At 50.9% G+C, this 26708-nt stretch overlaps 3 protein-coding genes across 6 annotated transcripts in view; 2 read left to right on the top strand and 1 right to left on the bottom strand.

The window, feature by feature from the left end:
- The first annotated feature begins 1315 nt into the window (after positions 1-1315).
- On the top strand, positions 1316-8549 carry OTOP2 (otopetrin 2). 2 transcript variants are annotated; one of them, XM_040581742.1, is made up of 7 exons: positions 1316-1477; positions 2088-2525; positions 3007-3143; positions 3837-3895; positions 4530-4663; positions 5096-5985; positions 7091-8549. In XM_040581742.1, exons 2-7 carry the CDS (start codon positions 2120-2122, stop codon positions 7259-7261), a joined length of 1797 nt encoding a protein of 598 aa, XP_040437676.1. In that variant the 5' UTR covers positions 1316-1477; positions 2088-2119; the 3' UTR covers positions 7262-8549. The 2 variants fall into 2 exon arrangements, with proteins under 2 accessions (XP_040437676.1, XP_040437677.1); XM_040581743.1 differs by having other exon boundaries at positions 1971-2525.
- Positions 8550-15050: 6501 nt separating this feature from the next.
- Positions 15051-23351, top strand: OTOP3 (otopetrin 3). The gene is made up of 6 exons (XM_040581741.1): positions 15051-15456; positions 16544-16680; positions 17406-17464; positions 18054-18172; positions 18557-19488; positions 20210-23351. The coding sequence occupies exons 1-6, from the start codon at positions 15066-15068 to the stop codon at positions 20378-20380; spliced, it is 1809 nt and encodes a 602-aa protein (XP_040437675.1). The 5' UTR covers positions 15051-15065; the 3' UTR covers positions 20381-23351.
- Positions 23215-26708, bottom strand: part of HID1 (HID1 domain containing) — a 31879-nt gene continuing 28385 nt past the window's right edge. For all 3 annotated transcript variants that reach the window (XM_040581738.1, XM_040581739.1, XM_040581740.1), the window contains 3 exons: positions 26346-26437; positions 25853-26011; positions 23215-25385 (listed from right to left, as the gene is read on the bottom strand). In XM_040581738.1, coding sequence (XP_040437672.1) covers positions 25322-25385; positions 25853-26011; positions 26346-26437 — 315 coding nt within the window. In that variant the 3' untranslated portion in view covers positions 23215-25321. The remainder of the gene's footprint in view (positions 25386-25852; positions 26012-26345; positions 26438-26708) is intronic.

Genomic DNA, 26708 nt, shown 5'->3' with positions numbered 1-26708 from the left:
CGAGGTTATTTAATGAGTCCCAACTTAATTTAATTAAGCTTCTTATGCTGTACGGTGGCTCTTGGGGACACTGGGAGCAGCACCCAAGGCAGCAAATGCACCTTCTTCTGTTGCTGGCTCTTAGGACAAAAGAGGGAGGATAAATCAGTGTGTTTAGTCCACGGGGACCCTTGAACCTCTGGTCACTGCGAAACATCACCCTCGTCAGCTCAGATTCACTGCGTGGGGGTCTGGGCTTCTCCTGGGAAAGGCTACGGACTGAGCAAACATCAACCACCCAGCCCAAAGAGGAACCCCAAGGTTCTGCAGAGGCCAGGCAGGGCAGCCCCAGTGCTGCTGGTGGCAGCCGGCTGGTGGCAGCACGGGGAGGCACGTGAAGGTGTCCCTGGGCTGTACGGTAGGTCCTGAGCTCTCTCCTTCACTGTCCCACGTAGTTCAGCTGGATGTTGTCCCTGTAGCGCTGCAAGAAGGAGCACAGTGGTGTGCAGGCAGGAACGGGACAGAGAAAATGCACAGCAAACGGCTGCATCTCTGCGCTTGCCAAGAGGAGGCAAGCAGCAGCGACATCTTCAAAAGAGGCATTTTCACGAAGGAATAAAAGTTGTCCCCATCCACTCAGAACTGCCCCAGGTCCCCCTATGTCCTCCACAGAAATACAGCCACTCGGGTAAAAAAACCTCTTGAGCAAAAGCTCTCCCTTCACCTGGCAAATGCTCGACTCCCATCTGCACTGTGGTTTGTAACATGACTTCTTCCTCTTTGAAAGGAGAGAAGTTAAGCTCCTGAGGGCCAGAGAAAGGTGATCCCACCCTGAAAAGTCAAAGGCAGTGCCTCAAAGGGGAATGTGGATTTCAGCCCCCCAAATCCTGCCCTGCTCTGGTGTTAAACCTTCCTCATTGTTGCCACCCTGCGCAGGAAAAGGTTGAGCTGCTTCTGGCACTGAATAGATACAAACACAAATTTCTTCCTTTTCCTCAAAAGCATTCCAGGCATAGAGCATACTACTGGGAATAATACAGGGTGAGGCACAATATTTATTGTGCTCAGTTAAGCAGAAAGCCAAGCCCAAAATCACCAGCAAAGATAAATTCATCACCTAAACCATCTTCTCTCAAGGGATCATCTCATACATGCGGGGAGATGGCTTTGATGGGTTAGCTTTGCTCTGCGGTGACCGTGAACCTGTGACCGAGCGGCTTGTGCCATGCTTAGCAGTGTTGTCACCTCATGCTCTCCCCGGGTAAATAAGCCTTATCTCATATCTCCCTCTCTTGCTTCTCCAAAATCAGCTATTGCACAAAATGGATCACATGAGTTTCTCTGAGAAGCCCACGAAGCACCGCTGTCGGCTCCAGACATGGTATAAATCACAGAGACATCCCAACGGGTATAAATTCTTGGGCTGACCAAGCTGCAGCAACGGGGAAGCTTCTCAGTCTGGCGAGAGCGGAGACTTGGAGCCCAGGCAGCAGAACAGGTTGGTGGAATGGTTTTGTTTGAGTGGTTAATTTGCTTTGCATTGACTGAGAGTCAATGAAGTCCCCAGCTTGGCACAGCAAAGGGCTTTAGAGGGAGTGACAGCAGAAATAGCTCACGCCCTTCTTGCAGGAACCGGTATAAACCATGATGTGGAGTTCCAAACACTCCCAGGGTTTTCTTACCTTTCAGTGGCCTGTTCTGCAGCCAAGGAAGTATGACATTTTCCCAGAATGTTTAGTGGTTGACATTTAGAAATCAAACCACATTGGCCGTTTGCCCCAGGATATTTGGTCCTGTGCTTTTCTGGTGCTTTTCCAATATCTTGCATCAATAAACACTTAAACATTGTGTGACAAATTAGGCATGCTTTGTTAAACTGACCTGGAATCTCCCCAGGCGAAAGCATCTTAAGCAAGTACGCAGGCTTCAGGGAACCAGGAAGAAAAAGGTTGAACCTGAGCTCATCCCTCTTTTTGCGCTCCCTGTCTCAGCCTTCCCCGTTCCTCTGATACGTCCTCTCCTCCTCATCACATGTCCTGCTTTGGTCCAGCCCTGGACTATTCAAAATGAAGTGACGCCTCTCATTCATGGGGCTCTCCTCCCAACAGCGTTCACCCGCAGCTAAAGCATCAGCTGAACCATGACTGAAGAGCCTCTGCGGAAGGACAGCGAGATCAGACGCCCCAACTCCAGCATGGGCTGCGGACACAAGGATGACAAAGCCAGCCTGGCTTCGAGCCACACAGCATCCTTCAGCCACCAGCCTCACCAGCCCCACTCCACTCCTGTCTCCAAGGAAGTGTGGAAAAAGGGCGGCCGCATGTTCTCCATCCTGCTGGCTGTGCACTTGGCCCTGCTGGCCTGCACGCTGGTGAGCAGCGGAGCTTTTGAGAAGATCGCCGTGCACGATTACGACGTCTTCTTCCTGCTGACTGTCATGATGCTGATAGTCATCATATGGATCATCTTCTACCTCGTTGGCACCTCCCGGTGCCCAGATGCCATCCTCTGCAAAGACTCCCACGCTGGGCCCATCTGGCTGAGAGGTAGGAGCTGGGAGGGGGCTAGGGTTGGAGGTGAGGTGCAGGGTGGGCAGTTCATGGGGGCATCAGGTATTACAAGGGAAACGGCAACCATCTGGGGCACAGCCTCCTCCTCTTGTGCTGGAGCACGGCACCATGCCTTGCTTCATGTTAGCTCCCAGTCCCTCCACTCGTTTCACTGCCAGGTCTCCTTTATCTGCGAGGGCTCTTGGGACTCCACACCAGGTTCCTTCCCAGCCTTGCCATTGCTCTTGCAAGAGCCGTCAGCCCCACTCGTGGTCCGGGGTTGACTGAAAATCCCTTCCAGCCAAAATTATTGTATGATTCTGTTGGTGCCAAGATAATTTGGGTGCTGGGAGAGGAAAAACAGGGGTAGAAGCAAAGCGTCTCCATGGCAATAGTTCCTCTTCTTCCTCTCACCTACCTGCATTAGCCCACACGTGCATACGGCTGTCCAACCACAGATATTTTGGTTCCTCCACAGGAGGCCTGATCCTGTTCGCCATTTTCAGCCTTGTCATGGATGTGTTCAAGATAGGATATTACTCGAGCTTCTACAGCTGCCTGTCTGCCATCAAAATCATCTACCCCATTGTGCAAGCCATATTCGTGGCCGTCCAGGTGAGGTGGTGGGGCTCTGCCTTGGGGAGGGGTAGAGAGACAGAGCCACCAGCAGAAGGAGCTCTGATCTCATGGATAGTTTGGCTCCTCCTGCAGAGAATGCAGGTGGCTTACCTGAGCCCCCACCCAGCCCACAACTTCTCCATCCAGCCACCACAACTGTCAGCTGTGGCAACTCGCTTCAAGGCATTGATTTAAACGTGTCCCCATCCTGTGACAACTTGGCTTATGCGAGGATGGCTTGTCACAAACCCCAGGCAGCTCCCAGCCAGCCAGGTCTCCTTTCCCTGTGAAGAACACAGGGAGGAGGACAGTCAGGGCAGGGACAGCCTTCCAGTATGATGTGCTGCCCAGAGGACCACCTGCTCTGGGGTGACACCAAGGAGCGAAGAGGCCAGATGGGAACAGGGGCTGGCCATGGTCAGAGCAATGGCAGTGGGACAGGGCAGGAGAACAAAGAAAGAACAGACCACATCCAGCAAACGGCCAGGATTATGGGCTCGTAGGCTGGGCACAGATGGAGCCAAGCAAAAGTGGTTCCAGCTTGCGCTCTGCTGAGCAGGGACATCCCTGCTTCAGCACGATGTGATTTAACTTCTTGCTTAATAATATACAATAATAAAAATACATAATATTATATACATACAAAATAACATATATAATAATAATATTAACTTTTCTTGCCCCTGCCAGACGTACTTCCTGTGGATCTCTGCCAAAGACTGTGTCCACGTCCACCTGAACGTTACCAGGTGAGCACCACGGCTCTTGGAGGGCCACTGGTCCAGAAGACCTGGGCCACCGCAAACCCACTGAACACCCTCTCACAGCTAAGATGCAACAAGAGCATCATCCCATCTCTCCTAATGCTGGTCACAACGAAACCTGCTTAGTCTCCAGCTGGCCTTAGATCCCAGCTCAGACAGCTGAGGTTCGTGACCTGTGGATCTAGCAAGGCTGGGATTCAATTAAAGAACACAAACATTACTCAAAGCAGATTATGATTCATAGCTGACTTTTGCTTCCATGGGAAAGACGACAACGCAGTGGGCAAGCCTCAGGCTAAAAAATGATCTTGTCCACTTTTGCAAGACTGAATCTACTGGAGACAATCCAGACCTATTAATGTACTCACTATTGAGCATTTCCAAAGCTACCAAGGGGAGTCAGGCCTTGCTAATTCTGATGGGCATGGACAAAAAATAGGAAGAGAGCGAGAGCAGCAAAGCAAGGGTCAGGATTTCCAGGCTGGACCACTAGAGTCCTTGCGTCACTTCAGACAGCTCCCACAGTCCCTCTGAGTGCTTACGCATCTCTAACATGGATGGGAGCAACATTGCCTAGAGCCATTGCTTTAATCTCATTAACCTTCTCTTCCTTCCGCAGGTGTGGCTTGATGCTAACGCTGACTACAAACTTAGCGGTGTGGATGTCAGCGGTGACGGACGAGTCCGTTCACAAAGCCCATTCCAAGCTGAAGAAGAATGTGACAGAGGAAATCTTCAGGTGGCTCCTGAAAGGTAATCTGCCCGTTTGTGAACCCTCTGGTCCAGGGAGGAAGCCCATGATGTAGAAATTGTTCTGCAAACCAGGTTCGATCCCTTTTCAGAAGGCTTATCTAGAAGGTTCCTTTAACAGAAGTCAGGTCTTAACATTCATTTCATAACCTGTGTCACAGAGGAGTCAGAAAGGTGGAAGGCCCTGGACAAAGGGGGTGGGAATGAAGGAGGGAAGGAAAAAGAGAGATGTAATCGGCCACCTAACTTCAGAAAGAACACGAGCACCAGAAAGCTGGTGTGGAAGTATGTCCTCGTTTTCAAAGTGATCACGTATTCTTCTGTCCTTGGTCTTCTTTTTCCCTGACCCTAAGTATTCAGGTCTTCAGAGCTGCTAGGAAGTGCTGGCTCGTTGGTTTAATATCGCCACATCTACATGTTTTTATCTTGTTTCAGCGGGAATGAGAAGTAACTCAGCCGAAGAATGCAACTGCAACAGCCAAATCTGCCAGATCTTTAAGAACGGCTACTTCTGGCTGTACCCCTTCAACATCGAGTACAGCCTCTTCGCCTCTGCCATGGTCTACGTCATGTGGAAGAACGTCGGACGCTTCATAGATCACCAGTCCCACCACGTTCACCGCTTGAAGTTCAGGCTCTTCCGAAGGACCTTCTTCGTAGGCATCGTGTTGGGCCTCATCATTCTGGTGAGTGGTTTGGGAGTCCTTATTCTTTATGAGGTGCAGGTAAATTCCAGCACTGAGTCCAGCAAGAAGAGCCAAGCGCTCAGCATGTACTACATCTTCAACATCGTTTGTCTGGGCCTGATGTCTCTTGTCTGCATTGGTGGCTCTGTCATCTACCGGTTTGACAAGAGAGACATGGATCGGCACAAGAACCCAACCAGGACCCTGGACGTGGCCCTGCTGATGGGTGCAGCCTTGGGGCAATATGCCATTTCTTACTACTCCATTGTGGCCATCGTAGCCAGCACACCAAGGGATGCTATCAGCGCGCTTAACCTCACCTACGCCCTCCTCATGATTGCTCAGCACACCTTCCAGAACATCTTCATTATCGAAGGTCTTCATAGGCAACCCCCCAAGGAAGACCACAAGCACGATTCTCACCAGAAGGATCTCTACGGACTCACTTTTGTCAACATCAACGCAGTATCCCTCCGTGTGCCCGACAGTGGCAGCACCCTGGCCCCTGGCACTGCCTCCGGCGCTGAACCCATCCATCCTTCCGAGCTCGTGCGGTCCCTCACCACCCCCAAGAAGATGAACTGGAGGAGGAAGTTCTTAAGGGAGATCTCCATGTTCCTCCTGCTGAGCAATATCATAGTGAGTACACGTGAAGAGAAGAGTTTGGCAGGGTGGGGGAGAGGGAAGCAAACACGAGGGAGAAGTGTCTGTGAAGGAAAGGATGGGGCCCGTGCGATACCAGCCCTTCCTGCGCCTCCGCTACACGGAGAGCTCACTTACATGTGTGTGCATGCGGAGCTGTGACCCCCTTGTCACCCACAGTCATGAGCAGCTGCCCTGGAGTTCAGGCATTTTAGGCTATGCCGACAGACCTGTCACTTATCAGCAGAATATCAGACAATAAAAATAGTGGGTGTGAGAGAAGAATCAGTTTCAGTATTTTTATTGGCTATGAGCGGATATGTAGGACAGCTTATTAAAAGCAATAAAAACACATAAACCCTTCCCTTACATTCCCAATGAAAGGCTATAAGGTGAAAAACACCCAGGGTGAAGTCTGGGGTTTCTTGAGAGGTGGCAGCATGTCTCCTCTCAAAACCCATGGCTTAGGAGCCCAAGCACTGGTCCCAGTTGCTGTGAGGAGAAACTGGTCACTGACAACTTCCCTGAAGGGTCCCACTTTCATGAGCAGCCAGGGGACCGCAGTTCCCTGCGAAAGAAACGTGGGACCACAGCTGCACCTCTGGAGCAGCCAAGCACAAGTTACCTCTCTAGAGAACCCCCAGACCCCCAGCTAGGCAGCCACGTCGTGGCCTCAGGCTGATTTGACACACAAGCTCACAGAAAAGGAGCTGACAACCCCCATGCAACCAGCCACGCTGCTGGGCAAAACACAGGCGGCCGAGCCTGGGGAGACACGGATGCTGCCAGCTCAGCCCTGCCCACGCTTGCTCCATCCAGAGGTGGAACACGCCACGTTCATCCTAACGGACGGCACGCTCAGGATCTGCCCCTGCTGAGCGCTTCAGCGCTTTGTCCAAACCTGTCTCTGAGCATGAATCAAACCCAGGCTCAGGGCACAATACTAGATCGCGTTTGATCTTAATGTAAACACAGGCTCCTGGCACAGCTCCCGTGCTCAGAAGGTCGCTCTGTTCCCATCTCCTGGGAGCTGTGACTGCAGGGGCTCGCTGTACCACACGCCTTTCTCACCGCAATGCTCTTCTCCCGTTTCCTCAAACAGCTCTGGATCATGCCAGCGTTTGGTGCCCGGCCACAGTTTGACAATGACACAGAACTGAACTTCTATGGCGATTCCATGTGGCCGGCCATCGTGGACATTTGCCTGCCCTTTGGGATCTTCTACCGAATGCATGCAGTGGCTAGTTTGCTGGAGGTCTACATCATGTCCTAAAGAACTCGCTGGCAAGGAAGATGGGATCCTCCTCGACCGACCCTACCCCAGGGCTGGGAGACTTCCCAGGCGTCCCCAGGGGTCCCCAGCACTGCCTGAATCACGTCCCCTTGCAGTGTCGGGGCGTTTATGAACAGTTAGTGAAGATCATCCAAACATAGCCCAGATTTTATTTTGCTACTTGCGTGTGGATGTGCATGTGCGTGTCTGAACTTCTTAAAGCTTAAAAGAAAAAGATAAACAAGGAAGGGATCCAGAGCAGGATCATGGTAATTACTCTTGGTTCGTGCAGAGACTCACCTTCTTTCTTAAAAGCCTGTTCGCTCCACACCACCGGTGTTTGCTCCGGTGGGTGCCTGGCGCCCTTGGACAGTCAGTCCCCGTCTGATGTACAGAGCCGGTGGGCACGAGGGGCTGACACGGGCACAGGGATGGAAGGCGAAGAAAGGGAAACGACTTCGACTCCTGGTACGGCCAGTCAGAAATCACTCCCCTGCAGAGATGTGAAAAACAAACCGGTGACCACCAGAGGCTTTGGGAATCATTTTAATCTTCCCTCTCTGTATTGCTCATGTATATCAGCCCCTGCTGGTTTCCTTTCTCTCCAGGGAGGCACCACTGCCGAGTGGGTTTGCCCACCGCAGCCCCCTCTCCCCAAGCCATGCACGGGCTCTGGGCTGGCCCTGATACGGGATTGCTCTAAGCACACTTTTTTCCCTAGTTTTCCTGAATTTGGGCTCCAGAACCTTAAAAGATCATATGGGCAATACAGCCTAGGCAATGATAAAGAGATTTTTTTTTTTTTTTAATAGATAATGATTTTTTTAATATATGAACTTTTTTGTACGCGAAGTTATTTATTGATTTTCACTGTAACACTGAACTCCTGAAGGGACCTTCTGTGCCCTGTGACACAGAAATCAACCCAATGCCATGGCTAATTTGATCTCCCATGCCCTGAAGGGATGCTTGAGCTGCACCCTCAAGCCTGTGGGTGCCTTGGGGATGTGAGCACAGCCCCAGCACACGCAGCAGTGGGACCCCAGCACAGGTTTCTGGGTGCCTGCAGCTCTCCATGAACTGCTGTATGATTGAGGGGGCTTTCAGAGCAGGACTCCTGGGCTGCAGGAGGTAGAAATGGGCCCCTCTGCTGTACCCAAAGTCCAAGAGGAGCCTCAGAAAGCCCATGCCACCAGGTCGGGCAGGTGCATGCCAGAATGGCACAGCTGAGCTTTGTCTGTACCCTGAGACATCAGGGTTTCCTGTTCCAATAAAGGGTTTATTGTTCCATCGGCGTTTATCATTCCAATAAAGAACACTGCAGAGGTGGCAGAAATCAAGCTTTTTCCTACGGACATGTGTGCATCCGCCAAAGGGAAAAAAAAATAATAATATGGAAGTCACGGTACTTGAAGTGATGTAATTTTCCACCTGATGGCCCAGACTGCCAGCCCAGGCTCACGTATTTCAAACCACCTCTCCCCTCCAAGCCTAGATCACCAAACCAGAAGGGACCAGTGCCTCTGGCTGGTCTGACAGCAGCCTGCCTACCAGCAGCCTTGCTCCAAGGCAGGCAGAAGATGGGGTAAACCCTGATTTCCCCTGCTCTGGGAGGAGCGCACTGATCCAGCATCCCTGAGGTGGGTCAGTCCCTCCCTTGGTGAGCCTGGGAGCAGGCAGGCAGCCTCTCCCAGTCCCACCAACCCTGCAGAGAGGCCTGGCTCTACTTTTTCCACTGATCAGGTAAAGATACAATCTCTCCCTAGAAACTTCACCTTTCATAAAACAAAAGCCTTATTAATTTCAACTGCAGGAGCCACAGATTAAGTCAGAAAAGCGACGTAAACAGTGCACAGACGTCAATCTTACGTAAATTCCTACACATTGTTTTAGCCCAAGCTGCTGAGCTCTGACGGGGCAGAAAACACTTGTAATCATCTACTCTGTTCCTGGGGGGCACACCAGGTTTTCCTCCTACATGGTCTTGCTGGTACCTGGTCCCAGGTTCCCAGGGCTGGGTGCACTGAGCCAGGCAGGGCAGGGTTTGAAGTGCTCTTTTGCTCTGGACAGGAACTGTAGAGGTGCTCCTGGGGCTAAGCAAACTCAGGATGGGCATAAGGGGAACCCCAAAGAACACTGATACAGGCAATAATCACAAATCAACTGCTCAAGGGTGGCAGCTCAGCAGGAACCACAAGCCATCATATCGAGATAAACCAAAACCCTCTGGGACAGCACAGGCTCTGCAAGGACCCCTTGCTGAGCTGGGCATCTCCCGGCTGCAAGCGCAGGGGGCAGGGGATGCCAGCTGAAGGCTGCGCGGCTCTTCTGCCCTCCAGCCACGTGCATGGATCTTGGGGGAGGCAGCAGACAGGGAAACGGCCAGCAGCGAACCCCATCTATATATCTGAGAAAGGGGACAGAGGGAAAGTGAGCACCCACGAGTCCAAAAAGTGAAACCGCCCCAAAATCCAAAACCCCAAACCCTAAGAAACTCAACTGTAAACATGGGCCCTGCTGAGGCTCAGGGATTGCCTACGAGAAGGTCTCAGCTCATGGCCAGTTCCTGTGCAAAGGGGTGACCTCCAAGGCTGACGGAGAATCAGCCAAAAGTCTCTGGGCAACCCCTCGGTGCAGCCAGCATCCCAGGCACGTCACCCCAAGCCAGGTGCACCCCCGGAGCAGGTGCTGCCTCACCCTACTTACACAGATCTATGTCCTTCCCTGGGACTCTGTGGTGCCAGGCACCACAGCTGACTGATGCTGGCTGCTCCATCACTGCCCCCTGCACTATGGACCCGGGACACCTCCTCACAGCTCAGTCAGAAGGGCATGTCACTCCCTGACGGAGAGTTTTATGAAAGGGGAGAACATCTCAAGCGCAGAGTACCTGAGTAACACAAATGGGTCCCACTCGGTCCTTTGTACTCGGCCTCATGACAGATCCCTGCAGAAAAGCACTGCCGTTAGCTCCATCTTCCACACCTGGAAGGAGGGAAACTGAGGCACGGGAGCTGGGTGAACAGAGAGCCTGTGTCAGAGCAGAGAATGAGGCTGAGCCCTGGGGCCACCAGCAGCATCCTGCTGGTGCCTCAATTATGGAGCAGAGATCAGATTTGCCTTAGGCGATGGGCAACGGGGACAACTATGTGCCTCGGGGTGACTCTTTAAACAGCAGCTGCTGCAAATGAAGAGCTACAGGAAAGCAAAGGGCTGCCCTGGGGCTCTCATATCTTGCCAGGCCCTTCCAGTCTCACTTGCTTTGATACAAAAGCCACCTTGGCCTCCCAGGGATCTGAGCACCTACTGGGAGAACTGGACCCCACCAATAAAAAAAAAAAAATATAAAAAAATCACTCCTCAAGGGATGCCAGGGTTAAATGCCCAGCTCTGGCTGAGCTCAGGGAGCACCAGCCCTGCAGATCCAGCCCCAGAACTCAAGCCGCTGTGTGAGTGCCAAAAAAGGGCCAGATTCAGACCCTGGTCTGAGGCACGTGGTGCTGGATCCAACAAGGGAGGGCAGCAAGAAGGGGAAGAGACAAAGAGCAGGAGATCAGAAACCACTGCTCAAATAAAAGCAGGGAAGTTCATAGCCAAGGCCAGAACTGAGTCATCATCCTGCTACCAGTGTTTCACATCGCTTCCTCGGCTTCTGAAGGATCTGTTATTTGAGAATGAGTCTTGTTTTATTAGGGGGAAAAAAAAAAAAAAAAAAAAAAAAAGCTTTTTATCTGGGTGATTTGCTCTGAGGTATGTCACGGGCAGGGGAGGAATCCAGGTTAATCTGTCAGTGCAGCAGCTGGGAAGTGGGTGCATTGAGGTCACAAGGCTGGAGATGAGGGACAGGTTGCAGCAAGGTGCAGCCCGCGAGCAGGACCAGCTCCGGGATGTGCTGGGAGCCAGGGCTGGAGATGGGGACAGAAAAGGCATTTCCCAGGGAGCGAGGCAGTAGGCCTTACCGGCAAGGAGCAACCCACCGCCGGCAGGAGGTCAAAGCAACCTGCACCGAGGGAAGCAGAGGCAGCACGTCACCTGCAGATCCCACCTGCTCTGGCAGCGAGGGATGGAGCCGGGGTGGTGCAGCCGGGCTCACCTCACCCGTGCTGGCCGAGGCTGCTTTCCGCAGCCACCACTACAGGTGCTCACCCACCAGCCCCACGGGAGACGTCACGGCGCGGTTATCGATGGAGAAGGAAGGGTGTGGGCCAGCCGGGGAGTTGCAAGGCGTGCAGCGTTCCTCAGGCGGCCTTTGGGCAAACACGGCGGCTGGGCATGAACCTCCTTCCTCCCCGGGTCCTGTTTACAGATCCGCCTGGCCCAGCCTGGCTGTTATTACTGCTAAGTGCACAGATAACGTCATTAATAAGCACACTGCTGATAGCGGAGGGGCAAACATCCCTTCTACCATTTAGCAGCTTTCTCCCAGCCTCTGAGTAAAGGCAGCTTCTCCAGGGCAGAAAAGGGCAGTGATCTATGCGATCGATCCAGTTAGTCCAACTCATCCCCTCCCTTCCCGCCCCTCTCCTGCACACTTGCTTACTTAATGACTTGGTTAAACTTGTGTCAATATGTTCAAGTTAAACAGCTACTCTTCTTCAACATAAAGACCGAATTAGGAGGATTAACCACTCTCCCAAGGCTTTATGGCTCCTCTGGGTTCAACCTCAGCTCCAAAGCCAGGAGAGGGCCAGTCAGGCTAGGAAGGATGCATCCTCTTTGCACCCCAGATGCGCAGTCCTATTGGCAAAATCACTGGGGCACAACGGGCCCCAATATTTTATTTCAGGCCCCCATCTTTAAAGGAAAAACCTCCGGTTTCACCCAAACTTCTTTTCCCCAGGACACAGTCAGATTCCCAGCCTCCATTTCCCAGTTTTGCACGGTCACTCCAATTGAGGACCACTGCACCGAAAACCAGCCAGGTTGGTTAACATTTTGCATGGAAATCATTGGTTTTGTTCAACAGCTCTCGAGAGAGCCCAGTTCCCTGCTAAGCTCTAGAATCAGCTTGGAGAAGAGCCAGGCGCCCAAAGGAGAGCCCAATTGCACTCAGGGGATCCCAGAGCATCAAAGCAAGGACGCGGTCATCCAAGCGGGCTGGAGATGCTGACGATTTGGGGGAAGGCAGAACAAAGCTAGCCATGGGTACACGTGAAAACCTGCCCAGATCAAAGCTTCCAGGCGCCACCACAGCAGGGCGAGGGTTTGCTCAGACATTAAACGTGACTGTTTTGCTGGCAGACATTAAATGCAACGGCTGCAGCAGCACACACACCGGGTGTTCTCACCCAGGAGCAATGGGGCCCTTTCACTCTTGTTTCCTGTCCCTTTCGTCATATCCCCAAGGCACGATAACCTGTGCTCTCCTACCCACTCCTACCCCTAATCAGCTTCTTGGGAAGTGTTTCATGGCTTCAAACTCCCAAGTCACATGTTTGCCAGCTGCTAGAACCCCAGGGACTGGAAGTTCATCTCGGGACACACAAGCAACTCCTCTCCTTCCACGGAGGTCCGTCCTCTCCTGATGGATCTCCTAGGCTCACCAACTCAGCCAGGAATGCCAAATCCCCATAGCTAGCCACAAAATGAGGGGGATCAGCTCACCACAGAGACCCAACAGAGAAATCAGTTTGCCCTGCAACAGGGGTGGGAAGAGGAACAGCACAGCTTGGACCTGAAGCATCCTCAGTGCCGCGTGGCTGAGGCTGTGGTGTTTGCACATGGGGGCCCAGCTCTGAAGTCAGCATTAATAGGTTGTATCCATCATCCCCAAAAGAAGCAACCTTTCTGCCAGCAGCACATCAAATTGCTGTCATCCCTGCACTGAGGCTGGACTGTGAGTTTTGCCTTTTGCATCAGTTTGGGTATCTGCGCCGTGGATAAAGGTACGAAACAATGGTATGCTTGAGAAAAAAATAATTATCTTAGGATCTACCTAAAAAAAAAAGGGAAAGGGGGAGTCAAGTGGATTTTAGCCAAAGCAGTGTGGCTAAGCACTCCCAGCACAAGTCTATGCCAGGAGATTAGCTCTACACTCGCCCGAGCCCTGGCACACATTAGTCACCGCAGCTTGTGGTTTTACCAGTTGGCACATCCTGTGCCGAGGCTACCGACATGGGGCAACCCAGCAGGTGTAGAAAGGAGCCGAACCCCATTGGCTGCCCTTGGCAGAGCCAAGAGCTTCTGACTGAGTAATTAATGTAATGACAATAATAGACCCAAAGTAAACAAGGTAGGGGAAAAAAAAAATAAAAATCAATGGGCTGGGAGCAGAGGCCGCATTCAGCTGGGAGCAGTCCTGGCGGCTTCTGCCTACACCTTGGTCCATTGGAGAGACTCACATGCATCCCGGCGGCCCTCCAGCCAGCGGTTTTAACATCGGCTGTATCCCAGGCTGTGCCGGCGGCTGCTCCCACCCAGCGGGCAGGAGACTGCAGGGAGGTAAGGGCTGGGGCTCGGCTGCTCCCTGCTCCAGGGGTCGGGGACATGGGTACCTCCCAGTGCAGCCCGGGGTGGGGGGGGGGGGTTCCATCCGAGCCATCTGATTTCACAGCCTCTCCCCTCCCTCCCTGGACCCCAAAGCAGAGGAGCTACAGCCCTAGGAGAGGAGAAGGCGTTTGCTCCTGCACTACTAAGTTAGGAGAGTTCTGGAGCCAAATGGGGAAGAGTTTAGGATCAACCTCCACTAACAGAAGTGCACCGAGTCCCCAGAGACCCAAGGGAGACAGAGCACCTCAGTGCACATGCAAAAGCGGGGAAACACTGAATTTCAACCCTTTGGCAGACAACTACATGTAATTCCCGCTCACCCACAAACACATCTCGGGGGGGGCTGCTTTCGCTCCAGCCACCCCCCCCGCCACAGCCAGAGTCACTCCCTGGAGCGAAAGCCCCTTTCCAAACGCACATTCATAGAGATGCTGATCATGCCTGATCGCTGTGTTACGAGCAAGATTTCTTTCTCATGGCCAATACGGTCCTACCAAGATTTTTCCAAAAGCTAGATGGAAAAGCTCCCAGGCTCCATCTACCTGGGTCAATCTCTCAAACTCCTCTGCATCCTGTGCTCACAGCTCTGTGCTACAAGTAGAAAAAGAAAGAAAACCAGATATTAGCTTTGCCCCAGCCTCAGCCTGCTTGGGCAGGAGGTTGGTCTTTTCCCAGCAGCTTAGACCAAATCTTACAGATCCTCTTTTTATTCTCTCCAGCTCCGCCACAGTTTGCGTGACCCACACAAGGAGTGTGGCATAACTCTCACAGCCCAAAAACACAAAGAAGAGGCTGGACCCAGCAACCAAAATCAAACAGCTCTGAATTTTAGAGCAGGTCTGAGCTCGCTCTGTATTTCCACCCAAGCCTTACTGCAACAAAGGGCAAGGAGGGGACTTGAATCCAGGGCTGTACGCAGAGGAGGTGTGAAAGGTGAGGATGGGAACTGTTTGGGCATCTTTGGTGCCCACAGCTCCAAGTACTGGTGGGGCAGGGCAGAGACATCAAATACCCGTTTTAATATAGGTGTCTCTGGCCAGCTTTTGGCAAAATGGCTTTTTCCTCAGTGCCCTGCAACGACTCTGTCTGCCAGGAAATTTGTAATGCCTAAACTGGGCTAAACACTAATCTCTTTTCCCCCCTCACCCAGCTTCTGGGGACGGAAGGGAAGGCTGCAAAGCAAGGAAGGGAGGTCGCCACACAAGTGGCTTTTACAGCAGAGCACACAACCTCTCATCTCCGTATATCTGCCACCACCTTTCCTACTTTAAACCTCTTTGTTCAACGCAACAGGTGACCTCCAGGCAGATGAGCCATGTCGGACAACAGAGTCTCAAGGCAAAAACCCTGCCATCACTGCAAGAGCAGGTCAGCGTCAACCCCCCCAGACACCTCCACAATCCACTACGAGAAGTTCTGGCTGTACCGTCACTGCTCGTCAGTGCAGCAGAGGGACAGGCAAGCTCAGAAAGCTGGGCAGCTCTTCTCAGGGCTGCTGGCCATGAATGTGGTGTTTCTGGGCAGCGCCTTCATCAGCAGTATGATTTTCAACCACGTGGCCATCACACTGGCGGATGTCTGGATCCTGCTCTCCATCCTCAAGGTCTTGTGCCTGTGCTGGATTATCTACTACCTGCTGGGCACCAGTCGGCAGCCACACGCGGTGCTGTACCGGGATTCCCATGCTGGGCCGATTTGGATTAGGGGTAAGTTCTTCCTTTATTTATCTTCTCCTGCCTTTTCCTTTCTTCTCAGTACTTGGAAGATAAAGAAATTCTTCCCCCACTACTAAAGGAGCTAGGAGCCATAGAAGATGGCTCCATTGGGAAGCTCCCAGTGCCCTGTCAGCTTGCGGTGTGATGCTGGAGGAGACAGGGGCACAGTGGATGCCACAGAGAAGGACCAAAGCAGCCAGGACAGTCTTGAACTTGGCTTCCCTTCAGCCTCCAGACCAGCTTTGCTGTGGTCCCTTCCCAAAGCAGAACCCAGGCATCTCCCACCTGCAGCCCAGCAAATGAGCACAGTGGGAGACACGTAGGAAAGGTTTTAGGCACAGCCACTCTGCAACGTGAGATTTGCCCACATTTACCCTCCAAGGGTGTCAGCAGCCCCATGCCACCATTATCCCTGTTTAACATCACAGCAGCCTTGTTTCCAGGGGAAGATTCCTGCCCAGCGAGTCACACCCCAGTGACACCCAGGCTTTCATGGGAGATATCCCATCAGTAGTTGCTCCACTTTGTGAAATGACACTTCCCAAAGCAGCCCAGGTCTGTTATGGAGTTTTTAATTAGCACACAGTCTTGTTAACTAAGCATGGAAAAGGGAGGAAAGCTGCAAGGTACAGGAGCATCTAAAGCTGCAGAGAGGTGTCCAAGGCAAAGGACAGAAACAATCAAAGGGTCGTAACTTCTGCAGACTGGTGCTGCCAAAAGCCTTAGCAGAGCTGCATTCATCCTGCAGTTTCTCTGCAAGGCAGAAACCATCACCGGCCATTACCTTAGCTCTGCTACCCCAGATTGCACAGAAAAGACCAAAACCCTGTTCCCACCTTGTATCCAAGTACAAAAAAATACCTTGTGTTGTCTCAACACCTTAAACAAGCCAAAGCACACAACCAGGTTCAGGGATCAGGCTCCCCTTTGTCCCCTTATCTCAAAATCATGAAACTTCCAGGCAGAAAAGCCTCCAGCTCCACCCAGATCCACGATGCACAAGGTCTCCAGTCCCCAGCCAGGCTCAGATGCTCCACCGGCATGTCTTTATTTACTGATGCTTTTGCTGTTTGCCCAGGGTCAGTGCTGCTGTTTGGCAGTTTCAGCATCCTCCTGAACGTGTTTCAGATTGGCTACAGCGCAATTCTCATCCAGTGCAAATCCGGAGTGGAAATAGTGTTCCCCACCATTGAAATCCTTTTTATCTGCACCCAGGTACTGCACCTTACCCTTCTGGAAGCTTGCTTATTCTCTCTGCCCCATTCCCAAGAGTCCAAGGGGTGGAAAGTGGGTGCACATGAGGCACTCTCATGAGTATTAAAAGGCACTAAAGCATCACATGTCATTTTAACTACCACCCACACCGCTCATATGCCAGACAGAGACAAAGTAGTAAGATTAGAAAGAAATCGCTCTGGCAATACCTGCTGTACTGTAGGATCCAAAGGAGTTTATTTTGAAGCCAAGTAGGGCGAGAGGAGATGAAATTTCAGATTTTGCCAGGGGTGTCTTTGCGCACCAGTCTGAGACCCAGCCCCTCTCTCCATTTGCACATCCCCCAACAAAATCCTTTGTGCGCGAAGATCTCTCACACCCTTTGCAACTTGTTACTCTCGTACCAACCCTCTTCTTTGCAGACCCAAAGCCATATTTGAGAAGTGAAGTAGTTCCCATCTCAGAAGCAAATACCCACGTACATACAAGACAGAGAAAAGCAGATCTAGGTCTGCGTTACGGGCAGGCACCCACACGCTGCTGTCACCTAAGGATGCCAGCACACGCCAAGATGCGGGTGCACACATGTCCCTGTGCCTCTTGCATGGCAGCAGGTTTACTCCCACTCGGGCATGTACCTTCTTGCCTGCCAGTCCCTTTCCTCCAGGCATGTAGCAGGCTGCCAGCATCACCCTGCTCACGGTGTTGTCGTTATTGATTTGCAGGCCTTTTTTCTGTGGCATCACTCTAAGGACTGCATCCAAGTCCAGCACAACTTCACCAGGTACAGAGAGGGGGAAGCAACTCCCTTGTGCTCCTCTAAAGAAACTCTTCTGTCTGCTTATGATCTCGTTATTCCTGCTAGAACTGTCTTCATCTGCTGTCACACAGACTCTCTATATTCTGCATCACACAAGAGCCAAGCTAGGACTTGACCAGACCCATCCTCCTCCCACTGACCTGGGCTCACCAGCTCCCTTCGGTTTTCATTTGTGCCTCGGATTGCTGCAAAGCTTGCTGCTCCCTCCTAACCCCAAACACCTTCCTGCTGCATGGCTCGGGGACCAGCTCGCTGACTGGAGGGTGAGGGGGGGATGGCCTCCCCATTCCCATCACTGGGAGATGTCTCAGGCTTCCCTCCCCTAAGTGAGGGACATTGCCTGCCCTGCTCCTTTGCAAACAGCCAGACAGGAAGGTAACTCAGCTGTGTTTGTGTGTGCAAAGTCACGCACCGATGCCCATATGCAGAACAGGCACAAATAGACTGTATTTGCATGCATTTGTGCATGGGTAAGTGAGAAGCAAATGGCAGCACCACGTGGCAGGTGGACACAGTCTCCACAGGCAACACACTGACCTTTCTCTTCTCCCAGGTGCGGGCTGATGCTGACCATAGCCACTAACCTCCTCCTCTGGCTCTTGGCCGTGACCAATGACACCATTCACATGGAGATAGAGTCTCAGCTGCGGGAGGTGGAGCAGCGATTTGCAGGCAAGGCTCCTTTTCCACATCTGTGTTTCTATCAGGCCGACATAGACGACTTCTAGGGAGACAGCGGCTCTTGATCTCAGGGACTCTGGTATCACAACCGGTTCCCCAAATGCTGCAACTTCCCTGTTGTTGGAAGCTGTCTCGAGATGGGCTGCAAGTGGAGAAAACCTTCAAGGGGGGTGTGTGGGGGGGGAGAAAACATTTGCTAAACCCTGTTACTCTGAATCCTCACAGCCTTGAGCACAGAGTAGTAATCACTTAACTTCTATTGATCCTTGTTTCTGAGATACGGAATTGTCGCTGCATGCAAGAAACTCCCAAAGACAGCCATGAAATCCAGGCCATCTCCCTCTTAATTGTTGCCTTCCTCTTTTCATGCTCCAGGCAACGAGACTGCCTCATGCACATGCCCAAACACAACCATCTGCAAAATCTTCCAGAAGGGCTACATCCTGCTCTACCCCTTCAACACCGAGTTCTGCCTCGTCTGCTGCTCCGTGCTGTACGTCATGTGGAAGAACGTGGGGAGACGCATCAGCCACCACCACGTCCCTCACAGCAAGCCCAAGTTCAAGCTCCAGGGGGTGGTTTTCGGGCCATTGCTGGGCGCCACTGCCGTAATCATCGGGATCTGCGTCTTCATGATGTACCAGATCCAGGCCACCGGCTCAGCCCCCGACCGCCAGGTCTTCGTGATGTATTATTCTTACTACATTGCGCTCCTGCCCCTGATGAGTGTGGGCGCAGTGATTGGGACAATCATCCACGCCTTGGAAAAAAGGGAGCTGGACACGCTGAAGAACCCAACCCGCAGCCTGGACGTGATTCTGTTGATGGGGGCAGCCCTTGGCCAAATTGGCATGTCCTACTTCTCCATTGTTGCCCTTGTGGCCACTGACCCCAGGGACCTGTTGAACAGCCTCATCCTGTCCTATTCTGTCCTCCTCATCTTTCAGAACATCACCCAAAATGTCTTCATCATCGATGGGCTTCACCGGCAGCCCTCTGTGGCAGCAGCTGAGACCAGACACCCAGAGCATGCTGGGCAGCATGCAGTGCCTTCAGAGCCACCTCATGAAGAGGACACCATGACAAGCAGCCAACGGAGGCACACAGAGGTGTCTCCCGGCAAAGAGGAAGAAATGAAAGAGCAGCAGAATCATGAAGCCTACAACCAGAGACGAGTGAGCATGCTGGAGCTGGGACAGGAGATCCGGAAAGCTTCGCTGTCCTATATCCATAGCTACTCCCACCTGAGCTGGAAGAGAAGAGCATTAAGGGAGATCTCGTTCTTCTTAGTTTTGTGCAACATCATAGTAAGTATTGCGCGCTCTGCTGTATCGCAGCTTGGCTGAGCCATGACAACCTGCCATACAGACATGCTCCCCGTGTCTCTCTCTTGGGCTGCTAATTCCAGACAACTCTTGCCCAACAAGTTTCTAGTGAGGCAAGTCAAGATCATTTTGCTATTAGTACCCCACTCTCTCAACTATAAGGTCTCCCTTTTAACCTTAGAGTCAAATACGGCTAGGCTTTCTGGGTGCAGGAAGGAGACAGCCAATAAATCCATAGACACCAAAATTTTAGCCTCTGGAAAAGTTAAACTCATTAAGGGTGTTTCAGGAGGTAGGTGGAGAAACCAGCAGGGAGTCTGTGTAAACGTGAGTCTCCAGAATTGAAACTCACCCGATAAAAGTACACTGTGCTCCAGGATCTTGAATCAACGTGGATCTTCACTGCAGCCTTAACCCAGGGAAAACAAACTGGCCAAGGAAACAGTGAAATCCTGTAGAAAAATGAAGCCAGCTGGGGCAGAAAAGGCTTATCATTAGGTTTCCAGGAATTCAGCAGGATGTGACTTACAGCAAGGAGTCAGCCACTTAACTAGGGGATTTTCTTTCTCTTCCCTGGCAGGGAGACTCCCCCAATACTCCTGAAATATTCCTACAACAGCTTGAGCCAGTGCTGAGATTAGAGTGCAGGTAGGAGACAGTGTCATCCTCTGACTTCTGCTCTTTTTTCCTTACACCTCTTAAGCTGTGGGTCATGCCCACATTTGGGGCTCACCCCGTCTTCGAGAATGGACTGGAAAAGTCATTTTACGGCTACTCCACCTGGTTTGCCATCGTGAACTTTGGCCTCCCACTGGGTGTGTTCTACCGAATGCACTCCGTCGGGGGACTCCTGGAGGTCTACATCACAGCCTGAACAGAGCTGACTCCCCACCCCAGCCTCTGGGGTGAAACAATGACGCTGAACAAAGATGCAGTAAGCAGTGGATATGCACACGGAAGCTTTTGAGCTTTTTCCCTCTGGCTTCTGCTTTGACTTCTCCTTGCACAACATGTCTGTGAGTTTCAGAAGAAAAAGAGGTTGGTTTATCTATATTTTTCTCCATAAAGAACAGACTCACAGCCCATAAACAAACTGCCTTACTGCTCTAAGGAAGCACGCACGCTGGTACTTAACAGGAGTCTGCCAGTGGATGCTGTACGGTCGCAAGCGGGACTTTACCAGCTCCTATTCAAATCTTCCAGATAAAAGAATGCAAGAGCAGCCGTCAACAAAAGCAACAAAGACTGATCTACACTCTACAGCGCTTCAAATATCCAGAGTCAAGGACCACCAGCCTGCCACCCTCCACTACAGAAGAAACCTATCAGTACCAGCTGCACCAGAAGCAGATACAGCCACAGTCATTCAGAAATGAACCAAACGTACACTTTGTATGTATAATTTTTCAAAGAGATGTTGGTAGCTACTTTGATGGCCAGAACAGGAACTATTTCCGTTTGCTCCTGGTGCTGACATCTGGCACACCAACTTGTGCGAGTCCCACAGGACCCAGCCCCATTTAGTGCCCAGCTCTTGCAGCTCTCAGTACCGAAGGGCACGACAGGTCTTTGGACCCGCACCAGTTCAGTGCGGATTTCCCCACTATCAAAACTAGATAGATATACGGCATTATCTTGCCTTAACCAACAATAAACGCTATTTTTCCTCACAGGCACTCACAGAGCCCCAAGTGAGAAACACTAGAGAAATACTATGGCCAATCTTTACTTGATGCTACCCGTGCACGATGTTATTACCAGCGTGCACTAGCAAAGGCTTCACCCTTGCAGGCAGAGCTCGTTCAGGAAAGAGCTACTGCCAAATCCACTGCGGATCCCTCCCTACCCCAACACTCCGATCCTCCCTGCTGCTTTGCACATCCACAAACATTTTGCAAGGTGCACTGTGCATCAGGAACACACCTGCACAGCACGGTGCCTGATCAAAGACCCGTTAGTACCTTTCCATAGGAGACGCTTGCTTTGAAAGCACACGGGAGAGCAAAGGGGGCTTGCGACTATGGGTCCCAAAACCAGAGCCTGATGAATGGAAATAAAGAGATTGAAATCTTACATGTATCTTGTGAAATCTCTGGGTCTGCCCTGCACTCCAAGACCAGACTCAATGTCAACTGACACTGACCATTCTTGCATGCAGAGGTTATATGAGATTGAAGGGCAGGCCCTGTTTTACTATCAATCAAAATCTTTCATGACTCTTAACCATGGCCAAAGTGGCACGGTACAAAACCCACCCATGTTATTGTTTCTTTTCTCTATAAATCAATCTCAGAAGCAGTGTGGGTTTAGGATCAGGGCCTACTTAGGGGTGGTTTTTTTGTGATCCCCTAGAAAAGCAAAATCTCTAAGACAGTAACAGTGATGAGAGCCAGGAACTCCTGACCCCACACATCCCACTCCCCTCCGGATTCAGCACTCAGGCAACGCTACCACCTTTCTGTGAAACTATAAGTGAGAATGATCGCACGAGCATGAACTTTGCCCAATAAGTGTTTTTCCTTAGGCCTGTGTCAACAGAAATATGTCATGAGAAATAACAGCTGGATAAATTAGGCTTCAATAAAGTTAATTATTATTCTCATGTCACCATTTGTACCAAGGGATCTACAGGAGATAGATGCCAAGGCCTGGACCTTTCAAATGATAAACATGATCTCAAACCTTCTTCCCAGTTACTGACAGTCTGGAGGCAATGATGTACTTCATGGGCAAACCTATGTCCTGGATTTTATCTCAGTGTAACAGATAAAACTGTTTATGTTACTGAGCCTCCACTGAGAAAATTACTTTGGAGGTCTCCCACTGAAATATAAATACTGAGTCCTGTAGGTACTATGTACAAGCATGGGCTGAAAAAGAAGTTGGTTTGCGATTTCTTGCTGGCAATCAGATGGACTACTGAACACGTGATCAGCAGAAAACAAGAATAAAGCCCACCAGCTCCAACTCTTACCCGCAGACACCCTAGATCAGGTAAGTGGTCAAGGTCCTCTACGTCCTTTCCTAACACAACCCAGTTCTAACACAGCAGAAGGTAAGAAATCCCACAACAGGCAACAGCAAAAGCACTCTTCCAGGCCAAAGAGAAGTGTAGGGTCCAAAGTTTCAGCCCTTTCACTTAAGCAGGTTCTACCTCTGGACTGATTTGTGTCTACGCCCAGGAGGGCTAAAACCATGAACACAGTTTGCATGCAATTAAAACTGCCTTCAGCTCCTTTCCAAGGCTGACAGCGGGGCTAGGCACAGTCATCTGAAAGCCTAGCGAGAAGCGAGCTAGCTGTGAGTCCTGGATCCAACACAGCCATGACATGACTCTTAACCTGCTCCACCATTTTTTGTCATCTGCCACCCACGAGCACTTCCAGAGTCCTCCCAGGCCCAGGGTGCCCGTTTCATGGGTCTCAAATGCATAAAGGTTTTAGTGCACAGTCCAAAGTCAGGAAACTTGATCCTGTTTGATCTAGTTCCTTTTTTGTACCCTTTGAGGCAGCTCCCTTTGATGATGAAGTGGCCAAAACCACAAAGTTCAGGTTCATTTTCAGGAGTCTTATCTTCATTTCTGATTACAAAAAGCAAAAATCCAGACTGCACAAGAAGCCAGCACATGGTCTCCTAGTAGCACAAAACACCCCAGCATAAGACAAACAAGATTATAAACCTCTCTCTGGGAAAAAGTAAGCAACCAACTACATGTTTCAGATAATCTTTATCTTTCTCTCTGTAAGTAAGCAAATAGTTTACAGTGCAAGTTGATTTCCACAGAACAAAGATCAGACTCCAAACACCAAGAAACAAACAAAAAGGTTTCCAGAGGAACTCACAAAGAAACAAAGCAGAAAAGAGAGGACAGAAGAGATTGTGAGAACCAGCAGATCCACGGGAGGCAAGAGGCAAGCACATGGGACACAGGATGCCCCGTTCCAGCTGGGAGCTGCAAGTGCCATACAATCAGAGGCTGGCCCCACCAAGTCACATTCTTACATATGAGAGATTCCAAGTAAAACAGAGACCTCACCCTGTTCACATCTGAGCAGAGATGGGGTCAGGATGGGAGTAGTGCTAGATGGCAAAGTGGGTTGGAGATGGGAGGTGGGTGGGGGAGTAACTTCTCTCTCTTTCATACATTTCCTATCCTTCAGAAAACCATTCAGGTTTTATTTCAGCTTTCTACTGGCCTGGGACTACAGTCCACTAAGGAGGAAACCACCTACTATAAGCCAGCAGGAGCCAGCAGTACACTAGAGCAGCACTCTCTACGAGAGGATGGTCATGTTGCTATCACTCTAGCTTCAAAATTTAGGCAAGGGTTACAAGACACAGAAGCGTGTGCCATACCTGTCCCCCTACTTTAAGGTGTGAGGACCAGTTTCCATGGAGATGTCACTGGTTCTAAGCTGTGGCAAGCAGCTCACAGCCAGTGATCCTCCCAGGAGCCTGAACATCAGAGCACCAAGGACTAAACTTTGGTGGAGAGGGAAAGGTCTCAGTTCATGACAGGAGCCCTCACATTTCATTGCCTGCAGACCACACAGGTCTAAGACAGCAGCTCCTCCCAGCATAATATAAAATTTGACTCAAACCCCAGGATGTGTCTGCCTACCAATGTGCAACCCCAGGCTGCTGAACCAAGACAGCAACAGTGGGTCTCCCACCAATTTAATTCCGGATTCCTAGACTGCACGTGCTTGGGACCCAATACATTCAAGATCTGCTTAGTCGCTAGCAAAATGCTCTGAAGAACTGAACTTTGCCTCAGCACTCTCCACTCCCTACTGACATGGACATGCTCTTCCTCCTACAACTTCCAAATTCCTCCAGCTTCCCTGAGTGCCTCCCTCAATCCCCTGCCTTAGACAGTAGTGTGCAAAAGACCCTTCCACTCCCTGCACTGCATCAGCCTGCCAGGCAAAGACAGAAGGATATGGTTCCTTTCAAACCCAAGTGACACTGTCCTTTCAGTCAACGGGAGAAGACTTTTAACAGTCACGTCTCTTCTCCTTGTTCTCACTGAGCCAGTCCCTTCCTCCCTGTGCGCTCACATGGCTTAAGCAGGGCTTTCCAAAGTGACACACACCACACTGCAACAGCCCACCATGAAGGACAAGCTGCTGGGCCTGGAAGCCAAGGAAAAGCTTCTCATGCCACACTAAAGCACCGGCTACTACAAAACTTCTTAAGCAGCTTTCCAGGAAAGGAGTAGAGAGAGTCAGAACCGAGACACCAATTTTTCCTTCAGCACCTTCTCCCATCATTTGGATGGGAAAGACTTCCCTACCAATATGCAACTGAGACACCAGGGAGACACCTGCAGCCAGAAGGGATGCCCTGGAAACTTTATGGAGCCACAGGAAAGTAACTGCAGTTTCCAAACCCCATCTCCTGCAGGAATAGCAGCTTCTCCCTTGCACTCAATTTACAGCTAGATCTTTTCAATTAAATGTTGACTCTGACCAGGGCAAGGACAGGGTCAGATTGGTTTCCAAACCACATCCAGGAGCAAAAGAGTAACAGAAGAGCTAAGGACAGTCTGATTTCTAGTGCAACCACAACAATGGACAATCCCTTAGACATCTTTCACTCAAGGTTCATGGTGAAGGGTAAGGGAAAAGAAGTGAGCTGGGGGGAGGGATGTCCAAGCAGGTCCCAATTAAAGCTTTAAATGACAGGGAGGTAAATGAAGTGATTGTCCTTTTGGTCTCTCAGCTGGATGTGAAATGCAGGAATAGCTGTGATGAAGCAGCGCACAGCAGTCCTTAGATCCAGTGTATTTCTCTCAGTAGAGGTAAGTGCTCTCTTAGACCCGTTGAATTTCAAACAGCTTCACATCTGTGTCATACCAGATAGGAGGATCCACATTCCTGAGAGAGAAAGACAAGAGCCACTTTACTTTCTGTGGCCAGGTACACAGAACTCTGATCTCCCAGCCAAGATTACAGGAGCTGACTACACAGAACAACTTCAACTTTGCAAAAGAGGAAATCACTGGCTGAGAGACTACACACATTAAAGAGATGACAGTACCTACAACAACCCACAAAGCCACAGCTTTGCATGAAATCCCTGCACCATCCCCTCTAGGCAGCTTTTCTATTCCCTGCTGCTGCCAGTTCCCAAACAAGCAGTACTCCCAGAATAACTCCCTTCACGTCACCTGCTCGAAGTTTTGGAGCAGCTGATTCATCCTAGTCTCTTCCAAGGGAACACCATCTTTCTATCCTGTAAATATGACACAACCCAGAGCTGGCCAAATGCATGCAATTCTCTCTACAGCCGCCCCCTGCAAAGTCTGGAAAAGACCAAGTAAGATCACACCCAGCTGGTTTACCTCAAGTAAATAACTCCCCACATGTAGGTCCGGAACCACATGGCAGTGCCCGAGTTAGCCTGGTACTTGCGAATGAGGATGGGGTGAGGTACAGGTAGCAGCCCCACCAGTGTGCCATGCTGCAAGAACTTGAGGATCTCCGATTCATCAGTGAGACCCCTGCAAAGAGACAGATCAGGAACATCCTTAGCATGTCACACAGTCACCCCCAAAACTGCTGCAGCACAAAGTACCAGTCTAAAACACACACAGACACAGAGCTGGCAACCACAGCCACCAAGAACACATGTACTCTCCACTGTAAAAAGAGTGGAGAAGGGATCAGACAAACACGAAGCTTGGCAAGGAAAGTAACATCACCTCTGCTGAGACTGTGGCGCTTTCAATTATACTTTACAAGGTTTCGCCTGCAGGCCCTCCCAATTCAAACTCTGCCAACCTCACAGAACTCTTCACACACTGCACAGCCCTTTCCCTCCGCAAATGTACTTACTTGTCAATGCAGATCTTCTCCACCTGAGGGACCAGCACCTGTAAGAGCCGCATGATTGTCTGCAGAGGAAGCTTTGACTTCCAAGACATCACCTGTAAGTCAAAAAGCCCACAGGGCCTTAGTAGTTTTTCTACAATTATCTCCACTATATCTACAACAAACGAGGTTTATAAAGTGTCACAAAGGTGGTGGAGGAACTGAGTGCACAACAGCAACACAATAAATCCTGGAGCACTAGAATTATGAGCCACTCAATGAAGCTAGCAGGGCATTGGTTTAAAACAGGTAAAACAAAATACTTCTTTGCAGATGGCAGTAAGTTTCTGGAGCTTTGACCATACGTCAAATACATTTCCCATGAGG

This window comes from Falco naumanni, chromosome 1, assembly GCF_017639655.2.
Source record: "Falco naumanni isolate bFalNau1 chromosome 1, bFalNau1.pat, whole genome shotgun sequence".
Lineage (NCBI taxonomy): Eukaryota > Metazoa > Chordata > Aves > Falconiformes > Falconidae > Falco > Falco naumanni.
This window is presented reverse-complemented; position numbering and strand designations above follow the sequence as displayed.

Excerpts from the sequence above, each read along its gene's own strand:
- OTOP3 (XM_040581741.1), top strand. The coding sequence starts at position 15,066 with ATGTCGGACAACAGAGTCTCAAGGCAAAAACCCTGCCATCACTGCAAG. Across the intron at positions 15,457-16,543 it reads TGGGCCGATTTGGATTAGGG|GGTCAGTGCTGCTGTTTGGC; the intron begins GTAAGTTCTTCC and ends CTGTTTGCCCAG. Across the intron at positions 18,173-18,556 it reads GGTGGAGCAGCGATTTGCAG|GCAACGAGACTGCCTCATGC; the intron begins GCAAGGCTCCTT and ends TTCATGCTCCAG.
- OTOP2 (XM_040581742.1), top strand. The coding sequence starts at position 2,120 with ATGACTGAAGAGCCTCTGCGGAAGGACAGCGAGATCAGACGCCCCAAC. Across the intron at positions 3,144-3,836 it reads CCATATTCGTGGCCGTCCAG|ACGTACTTCCTGTGGATCTC; the intron begins GTGAGGTGGTGG and ends TGCCCCTGCCAG. Across the intron at positions 5,986-7,090 it reads TCCTGCTGAGCAATATCATA|CTCTGGATCATGCCAGCGTT; the intron begins GTGAGTACACGT and ends TTCCTCAAACAG.